The 13,909-nt window shown below is 35.9% G+C and overlaps 1 protein-coding gene across 2 annotated transcripts; it reads left to right on the forward strand.

Moving 5' to 3' along the window:
• The first annotated feature begins 2,243 nt into the window (after nucleotides 1–2,243).
• On the forward strand, nucleotides 2,244–13,092 carry LOC136784722 (collagen alpha-1(V) chain-like). 2 transcript variants are annotated; one of them, XM_066745594.1, is made up of 6 exons: nucleotides 2,244–2,445; nucleotides 6,756–6,791; nucleotides 6,890–7,002; nucleotides 7,389–11,379; nucleotides 12,033–12,164; nucleotides 12,464–13,092. In XM_066745594.1, the coding sequence occupies exons 1-6, from the start codon at nucleotides 2,358–2,360 to the stop codon at nucleotides 12,478–12,480; spliced, it is 4,377 nt and encodes a 1,458-aa protein (XP_066601691.1). In that variant the 5' UTR covers nucleotides 2,244–2,357; the 3' UTR covers nucleotides 12,481–13,092. The 2 variants fall into 2 exon arrangements, with proteins under 2 accessions (XP_066601691.1, XP_066601692.1); XM_066745595.1 differs by having other exon boundaries at nucleotides 12,033–12,149.
• Nucleotides 13,093–13,909: the final 817 nt, after the last annotated feature.

Below are 13,909 nucleotides of genomic sequence, written 5' to 3' on the forward strand. Positions count from 1 at the left end.
TGGTAGCGGACTATTTTATATTGGTACTACACGAAATTGACCAATCAGCGATCTCGGCTTCGATCAATCCGAGTGCTATAGTCAACTAACACGAATCTCCTATGTTCCTCCGTTAGAGAAACATCCTCTGTATGTATTATTCAAGTGGACCCTAAGTTTGATAGTGATGTCTACGAAAATATTATTGAAGAAGAATAATTGAAATGGTGATAAATGATATATATTAAGTAGAATATTATTCTCTAATTTGTTGCATACCCTTTTCCAAATATAAGCTCAGTGAAGAACGCATGCAATGATTAAACTGCAGTTAAAGTGGTCACACGAAAGCTGTAGTAAAAGGGATTATATTAAATTTGTGTATGTCAAAAATGCAATGTTATTCGAAATTATCGATTGATTAGTTAAATCTATTTTTACCCAATATTTCAGAGCAAAATATTTCTTAGTTTTGTTATATAAACTATATATAAAGAGTTATATAAGTTTAGAAGAATATTTATTATGTTATGTTCGTTCCTGTAACCTCTCATTAAATAAATATTTAAAATTCAAGCATTTTTTACTTATGGCACATCTTACCCAGCTCTGTTACATTTTGCACCGATACGAGAGAGAGAGAGAGAGAGAGAGAGAGAGAGAGAGAGAGAGAGGTAAAAAGTAACAATTATTTATTCCTTTGAAAACATCTCCAATCCTTTTAACTAAAAAATGTTTCTCGATTTTTTTACTCGTTCTTCATAGTTCAACAGTTGCTTTTGTAAACTCAATTAAGAATTTATAGAGATTGTCATTATTTATTGGATCTTTTTCAGGTTGAACATATAAAATGTTACAATTTGCCGCGGTCTTCCTTATTAAGTTTAACCTTACGTATTAAAATAATTTGAAATTATTATTTGTAGTATTATTTATATATAATGTATATCTTAGTGCTCGTGGAGCACTGATTTGTATTTAGAATAAAATATAATTATGAATATTCTATTTTAGCACTAGATAAAGGTCGGTGAACTCATCGTGAAAAGGCTATAGCTGACAATAGTGCCCAGCTTTATCACACACGCACACACACACACACACAAATTTAAAAACAAAAAAATTTATAAATAAAACCAATATCATTTGTTGCTCTTGCACAATAATAAGATAAATTGTATGCCTAACCGTGGTAACGTAAATTAAATGATTGCATTTAAATCCTAATGTATATAGTCACACTTTTCAAATTTAGCAGTATTCCTTTGCTACTTATATAGAACGTATAAAGAAACAATAGTGTCCCTCGATAAAAGTTAAATATTTTACATTTATGTAATGAAATACACATTATTGCTCTAGTTTATTACGAAATCCTTGAAAAATGTGGTGAACAGAATAATATATATGTTACTCACCTATAGTCTAGATGCGTTTACAAAGTTTTAACATCTGTAATATGTATAAAAGTTTGATATAATTGACAATTTAAACTAAAATATCCGACCCCTGAGATAAATGATATTAAAATAGGTAAAATATATAGGAAAGTAACGGGGTTAAAAGTCACATGCTAAAGCCATAAGATATTTATTTTATTTATTGTCACTCTCTAGACAAAGAAAAGCTATTCTGTGCTTTAGACTGATCTTCAGTACGAAATAAACAATTGTGTGATATCATTCCTGAGACACAGTATGACTTTTAATCAAACGATAAATTTTCATAGAAATATTATGACGCTACGAATGCGTAACTAGCGTAATAATATTCCGGTTAGCTCAATCACTATGTAGGATTTGATTGATACTACGAATGGCAAACAATGCTCTTCCACCGATTAGTTCAGTATTAAATAGATCGTAAAAGTTTTTAGTTCCATAAATAATGGTAATATATAGTGATACTTTTATATCGCGAATGACATTGTCACTCTCGTGACTACCATACTATTTAACCCGCCTCTCCTTGCTACAAGGTATACAGTAGCGCGACAGCTTAAATTATGCGAGCTAAAAATAATCTTATGATCATACAGGATTATAATACCGAAGCGTTTCTTTGTCTACTCATCCTAGTCGATTTCTCGAGGCTTGCACGCTGGACACAAGCAAGAATGAAATAATAATCACTTATGGCATCGTCTCATCCAGTCTACACCATCCTGCACAATATTCGTCTTGGCTTTGTATGTACGAAGACTACACTTGGAATAATTCCTTTCACTGTGCTGGGGGTATTCCTATATATAAGTTTTCAAACAGGATTCTCCCAGCAATGGATCGAGGACCATTCCAGTCAAGTTAGCCGCGGAGTTTCGAACGAACGACGCATTCTGCCCGTTTTTGCGGCTTTTTCAAAATTTTTAATCTTTTTGGATGAAAAGTAATCCAATAAGAAACATGATCCATTTGAAAGAAGCTGCCGCCATCTTGATATTTTTGGTCACCGTTCATGCTCATCCAGGTAACGAATCCTGCTTTCTTTATATTAGATGTCGTAAAAGTCATAAACTTGACCAAGTTGTCGGTTTTGCGTGAAAATAGTACAAATATATCATTCATATAATTTCTGTAAAGGAAAAATTTACATTTTTAAGAAATCTACCATTAACTATAACTTTTTTTATAATCTGCGGATTCGCGTCAATTTCAAATTAAACTACTCATTTAGTATAATGTATACATAGAATCTCTGTGCATTTAAGAATACAAATTCGAAGAATGCAGTTATACATATAGGGGAAGATATTTTAAGAAAGGAATTTTTATAAAATTTGCAAGTTTCACCCACCTAGAGAAACATTAAAGTCCGATTTTGAATAAAATTCTTGGGGCAAATACCATTGTTAATTAGGATTTACTTTTTCCTTGATTGCGTATATAAATATAAATGCAAAATAAGGCCACAATCTTCACATTTAAAATGAAAAGCAAATTTAATTTATCTTTTATCATCTTCACTTTTTTACAATAGAATTTGGCATATGTTATACAAATAGTTTTGATCTTAGCAAGGAAAAATTAAGGCGTAATCAGTTTATATTTTCCGGCTCGGATTTTAATTAATCTTACTTCCTAACGTCTTACTTTCCTTATATACCAATGCTGTATAAAATCTATTTTCTGCATAATTTAAATAGATCCCCGGTTCCACATATTAAGAGTTGAAAATTTATGGCAAAAATACGGCGTTATTTTTGTAGATTAATTTCAATGTCGTGTTACCTTTTCAGTAAGGTGCCATATGAACCGTTATACCTAATGAGGTAGTCAAAAAATAAGTATTATATTAAAACAGCAGTTATTTTTTCGATGCTTGAAAATCTTATTGTTTTATTTAGATGGAGCAGTTTGCTGTGAACATCATTGAAATAACAAAATGACTTCAAAATAGGTTTTCAAATAATGCCAAGTTCTTGTCATGGAATTTCCACTCAAGTTCTGCACTTGAGGGGCATCCCTTTATGGGGGTCACCCCGCGTGACGACCGTTTTTTTCGCTTTTTTCCGGAATTTTATTTGACGAGGAATAAAGGGATACGAATTTCATATTTTTACTATATATTTATTGATATTTTGACAATAATCTTGAATTGTTACATTATAAATTCTTCAAAAATAAATGTATAGTACCATTCCGAATTTATCCGTGTCGAGAAAACCGATGAAAAATCGATGTCGATGATCTCCACGATTCCGGCTGATTGGCTTATCTGAAATTAAAAATTCAAACGGCAATTTAATATGTAGGATTGTAGGCATAGCGCAAATTAGGATCTTTTAAAAACATGGAAAATTGAAGAATTGACATGGTTTAAGAAAAAATCGATTTTTGACGTGTTTTTGTTTGTTTGTTTTTTTTTTTCGACGTTAAATAAAACGGCTTGGAATTTTTAAGTTTTCTTAGTTTACGTTATACATGTGAATGTGCTGAAAATACCACTGAAATTTCAAAGCAATTGGTCAAGCTGTTTTCCAGATATCGTATATAGAGACTAGTTAAAAAAACAGAGTTTCGAGAAAAACGCGCTAAAAGATTCAAATACGCTTTAGACTATGAACCCTATTACTCACGATTAGTCTGCTACATTTGGTACATAGATGGTTCCTTCTTTAATCTTAACTTCTAAGCTCTGTCTATATACATAAATTTTGAAAAGTCTCAAATAGCAAAGAGAATTGTATCGCAATGGGACCGCGGTGCGCCCCACCCTAATGAACGGATAGCTATCGCTCTGACCAGCTGCTCTTCCAACGGCTATAACTTTAGAAGAACTTGGAATATAATAAAACTACTTTACCAACATGCTACATATGTTTAAGAACAAATTTATGCAAAAGAAAAGTCGACTTTTTCAAACTATCGCACGGGGTGACCCACTTAAGATCAAATACACCTTCCTCCATTCTATATGAAAGGACAAACCAAAAAATTAAGAATAATTTTTTCTCTATGCCGTAGAGATTATCCATAGTTTTGGCCTAGTACTTTTTGCATATAGTGCCTGTACAAATGGACTTGCCAGTAAAATTAGGCAATTGCTAGGCCAGATTCTGATTTATATAGCGACTAGAAGGTGGCACGATCCTAAATGGAATATTTACCAATTCATTAAAGAAATTGTAATAAAGGAAGAGGAAAGCATAAGTATTTACTGTGACATATATGGAATATTTTCGTACCTAAGAGCGTGCAAAAACTATGAATAATCTACGAGGTTAACAAAATTTTATTCTTAATTTGGGGGGAGGGGGGGAGAGGGGGTTATTTTTTTTACAAAACAAATGAAGGCTTAATTATTCTTAAAAGGATCCTTCAAGCTGTCCACTTAGGTGGGAAGGTCAAGACAAGACTGTCCCATTATTTAAAAACCTATTTTCAAGTCATTTTGCTTTTCTAGTGTTGCAGAAAACTGCTCTAATTTATAAAACAGTCAGATTTTCAAAGCTAAAATACAATATTTTCTTAAAATTGTGTGTGCTTTTTTTAATATAATACTTATTTTTTAGCCACACTTTTTTTTTTTAGATAAAGCAGCTGATACAGTGCGTCACACCAAAAAGGTAAAGCGAATTTGAAATTAGAGTCTACAAACATATAACGTCATATTATTGTCTAGAATTTTCAACTTAATAGGCACTTTTGAGGAACCCTTTAAACATATGCGAGAAAATAGATTTTATACAGTGTCAGGATCATGAAAGCAAGGCGTCAAAAGTAATATTTACATACATAACTGATATATTTTCATATTTATGTATATGGTGAAACAGAACGTTGAGAAGTATGAGTTTCATTTGTTTATTGAACGAGAATCGTCAATGTACATAAGTGAAAGCTACGTAGTTATTTCGTTGAATTCGAGCCTTGATTTCTCGAATTAAAATTGACTTATTTCGCTGACAGTGCGTACGAGGAAATAATGCTATAGGACTTTTCGCTTCGGTTTACCTTCATAAATACTTGGTTCAAATTATATGTATCGTCGCCGACACTCCCTCAACCCCCTGTATATCGTGTGAAAATGTTTAGGGTGATACTGGTGTAAACGCATAAAAAATATAATATTTCGACGATTATTATTATCAACATACAAGTTAATTTTTTTCATTATGGTTTGTCAACATAATAGTATAGATTTCAGTTAGGTGTAATAATTTTTAAGAACTACAAAGTTAGGTGGAAATTAAAAACCTTGGTGAGTAGTGAAGGTTTTGCTCTAATCAAGGTTCCTAAATGCATACACGTTACATACACAACTTTATATTGTTAATTGAAACACAATTGAGATGAGTCTTAAAAGTAATGCTCGTAGTTTCTCGTTGAACCTACATGTTTACGAAAAATGATATTAATAATACGCGTTGGCGGCCCACGTAACGCCGATCAGCGTCGGGAAAAAGATTAAAGTGTACGGTGCAAAATAATTTATAAAATTTTAAAGATTTATTAAAGAAAGGGTTTGAAAAATAAATTACCAAATATAGTATTCGGCTTTTTTCTATAACTATAGATACAGAGAGGCAGTGAATGTGTTAACAGTACATTTTAAAGAAAGTAAGTGAAAAAAGACTTACTGGTAAAATGAATTTTTCCTTTTGTTTGTTTATCATTCTATGTTTTTCATTTTTCTTGCAAGGTTCTGTTGTTCAACTAAAATAAAAAAAAAAAAAAAAAAGAAAGCCATGACCATTATTTTTAAAATCTATTTTATTCTTTTCATCTCAGCCAACAGTATGATTCTCTATCGTGTAGACCGCGTGACATATTGATTATTTTAACCTATATATGCTTTTTTTAGCTTTTATGTACACTTTCAATTACAAGAACGAATTTCGTTTTTGAATTATGGAATTAATATACTCATATAGTATAATAAATAATAGACGTTAGCGTCCTACAAAGTCTAACATAAAATACTTGAATCTTTAAGCATTTAAACTGAGAAAATTTAAGTGGTTTTAAATTTTTGTAAAGGATTGTTTTTCTAGGTAACGTCTTTCATTACTTCAATCATCATTATTAACATATATAACGAAATAATATGTTATTTTTCTTGAAATTAGTACTTAAATGAATATATATTTATTTTTATTCACAATCGCATTCGAAGGATTAACTAGTGGTTAAACCAAACAGATATTTATCACTTTTTCATGAAAACAATTTCACTATTTATAGGTTCTTGGTTCTAACATTCTTATAGATTACGAGCCTAACATATGAAACATAATTTTTTGTTCACGAATGTATTATTTTTTTTTATTTTTATAGGAGGATATGGAATTTACGGGGGCTCAGCTGGGCTAGGTAAAGAGGATAAATTTAAAGTGAAATCGAAGAAAGAAAAAAAAAAAAACAAACAAAAAAACAAAGCTCGAAGACTAATGATGTTTGATATTTTTCAGCCAGTGCGGGTGCTAACAGTGGTGCATTAACTTCTTCGAGGCCTTATGGACAGAGTGGACTCGGTCAATTTGGTGCGCGGTATACTTCAAACGTCGAAGTCAGAGATAATGAGGTAATTCCGTGAGAAGAGTAACGTACATGACAGCACTCACTGACTAATTGTTCCGTTGCTTTTACATGCAAATAAAATAGCGCCATAAATACATGAACGCACATCGCCAGTTCCGAGATATGCGAGATACGATTGCTGTTTATAAACGCGAGAAATACGGAAAAGAAATGAACAGTTTACAGATCACATTATTTTTGATAAATTAATCATTGCAGGGATCCACGGGATAATTTAATGAAAATGAATCACAATTATAGAAGCCGGATAAAACTGATACTTTTACGCTTGCTCCTCATTCGAAGATAGTCTTTATCAGTTTTTTTCTTAATTGTATACGCGCTTACCGGTGATAATCGTGAATTAAAAAAGTGGCTATTCTTTTTCAGCCTTATTACCAAGAAACTACCGATGACCTTGGTAAAAGCCACAGGTTAAAAACAAATCAAAATCATGGAGAAAAACAAAACGACTGCTCTAAATGCGATGATGGTCAATATAAAGGGGACAAATATTATGAGGAGAAAGAAGAGGAAGACTATGAAGATGAGGGTGAGGATTGCGATGACGGAGATGATGGACAATATCATATGAATCAGCATAGAGATAAACCTAAAGGCCATCGTCATCGCACGGATAATATTTCTCCAAACTTGGCAAGTCCTCATCCCCCTACTGGAGTGGAAAAAATTTATGGGCCTCTAGCAACATTAGGCAATGAAGGATCTTCATCTTACGATGGACAGCAGGTTGGCGCAGATAGTAATTCCCCTGAAATTCTCCAACAAAGTGAACCTGGACACTGGAATTCAAACTCTAATAATCAACGGACTGTCCCATCGTGGCAGAAAAGCAAACCTGAAAGTTGGAATATAAATTCTGGCAAACAGGCCACTTCTCCAACATGGCAGCCTGGAAACTGGAATCCAAGCGGTAACAGTCAACAAACAGGTCCTACGTGGCAACAAGATAAGCATGAAAGCTGGAAACCTAGCCCTGCTGAACAGCAGAGTACTGTAGCATGGAATCCAAGCAAACCTGAAGATTGGGGACCAAACACTGACAGTCAGCAAAAATCCCCTACGTGGCGAGAGAATAAACCTGCCAGTTGGAATTCTAGTCCCTACGATCAAGAGTCTACCCCGTGGCAAGAAAATAAACCAGAACATTGGAATTTCAGCCCCGATGATCAACAGTCTACTCCGCGGCAAGAAAATAAACCTGGGCGCTGGAATTCAAATCCCCAAGTTGAGCAATCTACGCCTTGGCAACAAAATCATCATGGAAATTGGAATCCTGGTACAAGTAATAAGCAAAACAATAAACCTGAAGCTTGGAATCAAGGTATAGAAGGTGAGAATGAAGGCAATCCTTCTGATTGCGAAAGTGTTCGATGTCAACAATCAGGACCTCCGAATCCTTTGTATGGCTCGGCAGGATCAAGGGCTCAGCCTGGTGGCAATTTTGTTCCATCTCCTGGAAATCCTTTCTTACCACAAGGCGCACCGAAACAACCACCAGGCTACCCTGATGGATATCCTGGGCCGCTTCGACATACACCTTATTCTCCAAGAGCACCAACGGGAGATGGTGGTAGCCCCAGATCACAACCTGGCCGAAACGATAATTACAATCCTCAATCTCAATCTGTCCATTTCCCATTTGAAAATTCTCCTGACTTTCCGAAACAGCCTAGCCAATTTGGTAATGATAATCCACGACCCGAGTTAACAAAACCACCGTTCGGAGGTGCCAGTCCTGCTGCTAATCCAGGACATTATGATGCTTATAATAAACCATTCTCATCTACGCAGCATCCATTTGAAGACGATAAACATGTGCAGCCTCCTGGATCATACAACGTTCCACCATCGTTCGGAACAGTCAATCGTCCTGGAAAACATTCTAACCGACATGACGACAATATTCCGCAGTCTCAAGCTACATTACCTCCATTTTCATCTGACACTCCAAGAAATCCTGGTCATCATGGTGATTATGATCCCATTACAAATACACCGTCGCCATTCGAAAGTTCTCCTAATTATCCAAGAAAACCTAATCGATACGACGGTTACAATCCCCAAGCTACTTCACCATCACCATTCCCAAGCTCTCCTAATTCTCCACAACAACAACCTGGTCAATACAATCGCCAACAAACTACTCCATCGTCATTTGTAAATTCTCCTATATCCCATAAATATCCTCAAGAGAATCACGGATATAACCTCAAACCATCAGCAAAACCACCCCCACCATTTCTAGGACCAACTAATTTTCCATCACGACCAACCTATCATGGTGGCTATAGCACTGTATCCCAAACTAGTACTCCTAACACTTTTGGAGGAAGTACTCTAGCCATCGCTCCAAGTACGCCAAGTACTTCCACCGAACCTTCATGGCAAAATTCCTACAATACTCCAAGCTGGAATCAAGGACTTGGACCTAACAAGCAAAACAATCTTGGTCGTGTACCTTCTAATCCTGAAACATCTCCACCAGACTTGAGTAAGGATCTTGAACCACCGAAAAAACCATCGTACAGTCAATCAAATCAAACTGATCGTCCACAAGACAAGAACAGTCCTGGAGGAGGACAGTGCTCGCCAGACAAACAAGGATTATGCAATGGAAAAGGAAAGGAAAAGGATGATAGTCCTTTAATTTATATTCAGGTTCAGCCAGCAAGTCCAGGCCCACTCGGAAGTAGAAAACCTCTAGCAGAAAAGAATTATGGACCAAAAATTGAGAGCAAAGGCGTTAATAATAGGCCACAAGGTTTACCTGGGCTAACACCATCTTATGACGGTTCTAGTGATTTGCAAAATACGCCATCCTCGCCGAGCGGAAGCACACCGTCTTGGTCTACCGATGCAGAAGGTTCAAATTCGAATAGGCCGAATTACAGCAATACACATGGAAGGCCATTAAATCAGGGGCACACCAGTACAATAAGTCCTTGGGATGGAGTTGTAACTCGGAAAGATTCTGACAGCCCTGTTAAGCCTGATGGATATGGAGCTAGCGGAAGTACAGTAGCGTGGACGGAAAGAGAGAGAGAGAGAGAGAGCAACATACATGAATCAGGAAATGCCGGAGGTACACCATCGTGGGTGAAAGGGATATCAAAACCGTGCGGGAATGGAAGATGTCCGAATTCTTTTGGAGGAAATAATCCTAGTGGTACTGGCACTCAGCCTTCTTGGAATCCAAAAAGAAACAATGGGCCATCTTGTGTTTCCAACTACTGTCCGAGCACAGAAACACCTTCCGATTCACCCAAGCCTGAGAATCATGGATCCGAAGTATCTCCTCATTTTGATCCAAGTGAGAATTCTCATTTGCAAGGCGATCAGACACCTGCGCATGGAATTACATATGGAAATATGCCTAATAATCAAACGCCACACAGTTATCCTGGATCTAACTACGGGAGTAATCCCGGAAATCAGAAGCCTGGTTATCATGAGACCAATCCAGGGTCATTCTTAACAAATTACAATAGTTTCCCTGCTATTGTCCAAGCGAAGAACGACCCTCCAGAGATCCAATCCAATCAAGGATCAAAATCTGAATGTAAATCAAAATCTTTGTCAGAGAAATCTGATTTGCCATGTTCAGCGTGTGGAGGTTTGAACTCTGATAAATGTGGAGGAGGGCCAGCAGCAGCAGCAGGGCCAGTAAAGATATCCAGTTCTGTAGGTGGAGAAGGAAAGGACTTGAGCGTGATTCCTCTAGATGCGAGGACTAGCAATAATGTTGGGAGAAACAATCCATTCCTCGATGGTCCGTACGGAAAATCACAGAGTCCCAATGGTCCAACCGACGGTGACCCCTCTGCGCCAATCATAAATGACAACGATAAGGAGGATTTACCGGCTACTCCATCAGGGAGTTGGACCGAACGTCCCATTGGTAAAGGAAACCCTTTCCTCGATCGGTTTTACACCAGACCAACGGGAGGTTATGGTCCTTTTAATAATCCGACGCCAGAGTTTAGCGGAACGTCAAGGCCAATCGGAAGAGGTAACCCTTTTCTCGAGGGACTAAAACCAAATAATGATCGAACCAATTATGGTAGTGTCAATAAAGAAGCTGGAAATGAAAATGATAGAGATTTACAAGTTATTCCACAAGGTGTAGGATATGATTCATCAAGAAATCCCAGTATTCCTGGATCTTCACAAGGATATTCTGGAGCAAATACTCCGGTGCATGGGACTAGTTGCGTGGAAACAACGTGCATTGGAAAGCAATCGAACGATGCCGATGCTTACGATCATCCGTCAGCTGGAAATGGACATAATGGCGAAGGTAGCTCGGTTAGTCCAGCGTTGAAGATTAGCGCGGATACAGCTCTAAATCCATACAGGGGTAAGTAAGAGTTATGTACTTCGCTATGGTCAGTTATAAACTTTAGTCGACGCGGCTTTATTCTTATATCGATGTGGTAGTTTTTCGTAAAACACGATATCTAATTAAGACGTGTAATTAAAATATCGTTGAAATTGATATATGGCACATTAAACGCTGTTAGTTGGTCAGTAAACATTGCGAACGGCTCCAAGGTAACTGCAGCTATCATGCACGAATGCTTGATTGATGTTGCCTTCTAGACAATACTATACGTGTAAATCAAAGAAATATATATGTCTAATTAACAGGCCCGCCCGATCGTCGATCCCAACTCTAGGCTCCGTCAGATACTTCCGGCGCGTGCAATTCCATTGCGCGATTTCAGAACTTGCGTCACGCTAATGGACATTGATGAAATGCCAGTCCCGTTTGAGGGGATCATACCTAGATCGACGAGCGCTGATAATCGTGCATTTTATTGCGCATAACATTAACTTTGTTTTCGCATGAATAATGGCAGTATTATTTTCTCTTGCATGGCTGCCAGAGAATCGTTAAAGCTGCGCATGACCAATAAGGGCTTATGAACAAAGATTTAATTGCTCGCCTTTAATCGCGAATATTCGATTGTTTCACTAGCGGAACTTACGAAACATTTTACACTGTTGCAGGAATCGGGCAAATATCAAATCCAATTTCCAAGCAAGCGAGCAGTGCTAGCTGGACAATTGGTAACTCTGGAAGCAGTGCATCTGCAGCCGCATCAGCCTCCGCTTACGCTTATTCTGGTAATGGTGCAGGAAGTATGCAAATATTTTTACTCTCCTATCTCTTAATCTAATTAATACAAGCGTCCCTGCAGAGTATTCGTCATATTTACTTTGCTTACAATTAACCTTTCTCTTCAATATGCATTAGCAAATCCATGCACTGTTCGGACCCAAAGATTTTAAATTAACCGTTGATACAACGCGATAACATAGTTTACCATTCAACTATTTCTTATTACATAATTATCGCACTTTCTTAAATACTTATCCAATTCGTTGCTTTTTATGGTGCTTAAATGCACACATTATAAAAGTGAATTTCTATTTTTCAGGCTGGTCTGGGAAATAGAAGAAGCATTAAAGTGACCACAACTTTATTTACCCTGCTTTTAATCAATCTTATAGACAAGCAAAAACAGGAGAAGGGGTTTCAAAGCATTGTTTAATTTCAATTATCATATGCAAAATAGCTTGTAACGTGGTAATTTTTTCATCCCCTTCCCATAGTTTCTACCCTCGCATTTTACAGCTATCTATGACAATTTAGATCCATTATTGATTTTGGCACCCTGCCTAAAGATTGATTTTCTCTATTAGTATTTTTCGTTTAATAATAATATTCGACTTAACCTGCTAAATATTTTATTATTCAACACTTTTATTGCTCAGCTTCCATCTATATCCTCTCCCTATTCAGATTAAATAACAAAATGTTATCAAATATTTCCCGTTACAAGCTTTACTAATTTCAACGAAGGAGTTTCATCCATTATAATTTATATTAGATGTAACTTCTATCGACTAAAGTGCATTTGCATTTATAAAATACGTGCCACTAGATTTAAGGATAAATATATTGATGTATCAAATTCTTGTGGACTATGTTCAAACGATATAACTAGAATTCGATTGTAAATTCTTTCTATTTCTGAAGAATAAATTCAACAGTAATGTAATAATACTTGAATTGAAATTATTTCAACCAAATAACATATACGATTCTTTCAAATACCATGCGATGGAAACCGTAGAAAATCATTTACATATTTGTAAAAATGGTAAAGACACAAGTACAGAAAAATAAGTGAGTCAACAGATTAGGTAAATACAATAATGAATAATGTAGTTGACAGGTTAGATATACACAATATACAATGTAATATATCTTGTGGTACTTTGTGAGATTTTATTTCAGATTAAATTATAATAATGCTTTTATTTTGTCATATAGTAGAGGATCGAGCTGTGTGGATTGAAAGCCCTTTTTTAAATATTTTTAATTTCTTTTATATAATTCTATAGGGTGGTTTTTCCAACGAAAGTAGGAAGCAGTTTTTACATTTACCTAGGAAAATCCATATTTGATAAATGGACTTTGAGCTTTAAGGGGAAGTTGGAAAAATAAAAACAAAGAAAGGAAATCTGACTATTCTTTTTTTTAACGAACAATCAGAAAATTCATGGTTCCTGCAGATAACTCTCTACACTACCGCTTCTCTTAAATGTAACATTACTAGCGCTTACTATTGTTAACGAACTGAAAAATGCTGTTGATATAGCATATCTGCCTTGATTCCTTATCCCAGTTCTGTGAGAGATGCGACGTTTTCTGGCGGCCGTGACCATAGGTATACGCATGTATATAGTCACCCCGTATATGTATAGTAGCGAGAGGGTCAATGTGACCTTTTCGCGTCAACTTCAACTTACTCTACAAGTTGAAATCAATGACACATCACCATTTATTGCCCCTCTCAAATCCACGAAACTTTTGTTTG

The sequence above is a fragment of the Prorops nasuta genome, unplaced genomic scaffold (genome assembly GCF_024137725.1).
Source record: "Prorops nasuta isolate Cenicafe-Biocafe unplaced genomic scaffold, Cenicafe_Pnas_1.2 PNAS00067, whole genome shotgun sequence".
NCBI lineage: Eukaryota > Metazoa > Arthropoda > Insecta > Hymenoptera > Bethylidae > Prorops > Prorops nasuta.

Excerpts from the sequence above, each read along its gene's own strand:
- LOC136784722 (XM_066745594.1), top strand. The coding sequence starts at position 2,358 with ATGAAAAGTAATCCAATAAGAAACATGATCCATTTGAAAGAAGCTGCC. Across the intron at positions 6,792-6,889 it reads CGGGGGCTCAGCTGGGCTAG|CCAGTGCGGGTGCTAACAGT; the intron begins GTAAAGAGGATA and ends GATATTTTTCAG. Across the intron at positions 7,003-7,388 it reads TCGAAGTCAGAGATAATGAG|CCTTATTACCAAGAAACTAC; the intron begins GTAATTCCGTGA and ends ATTCTTTTTCAG.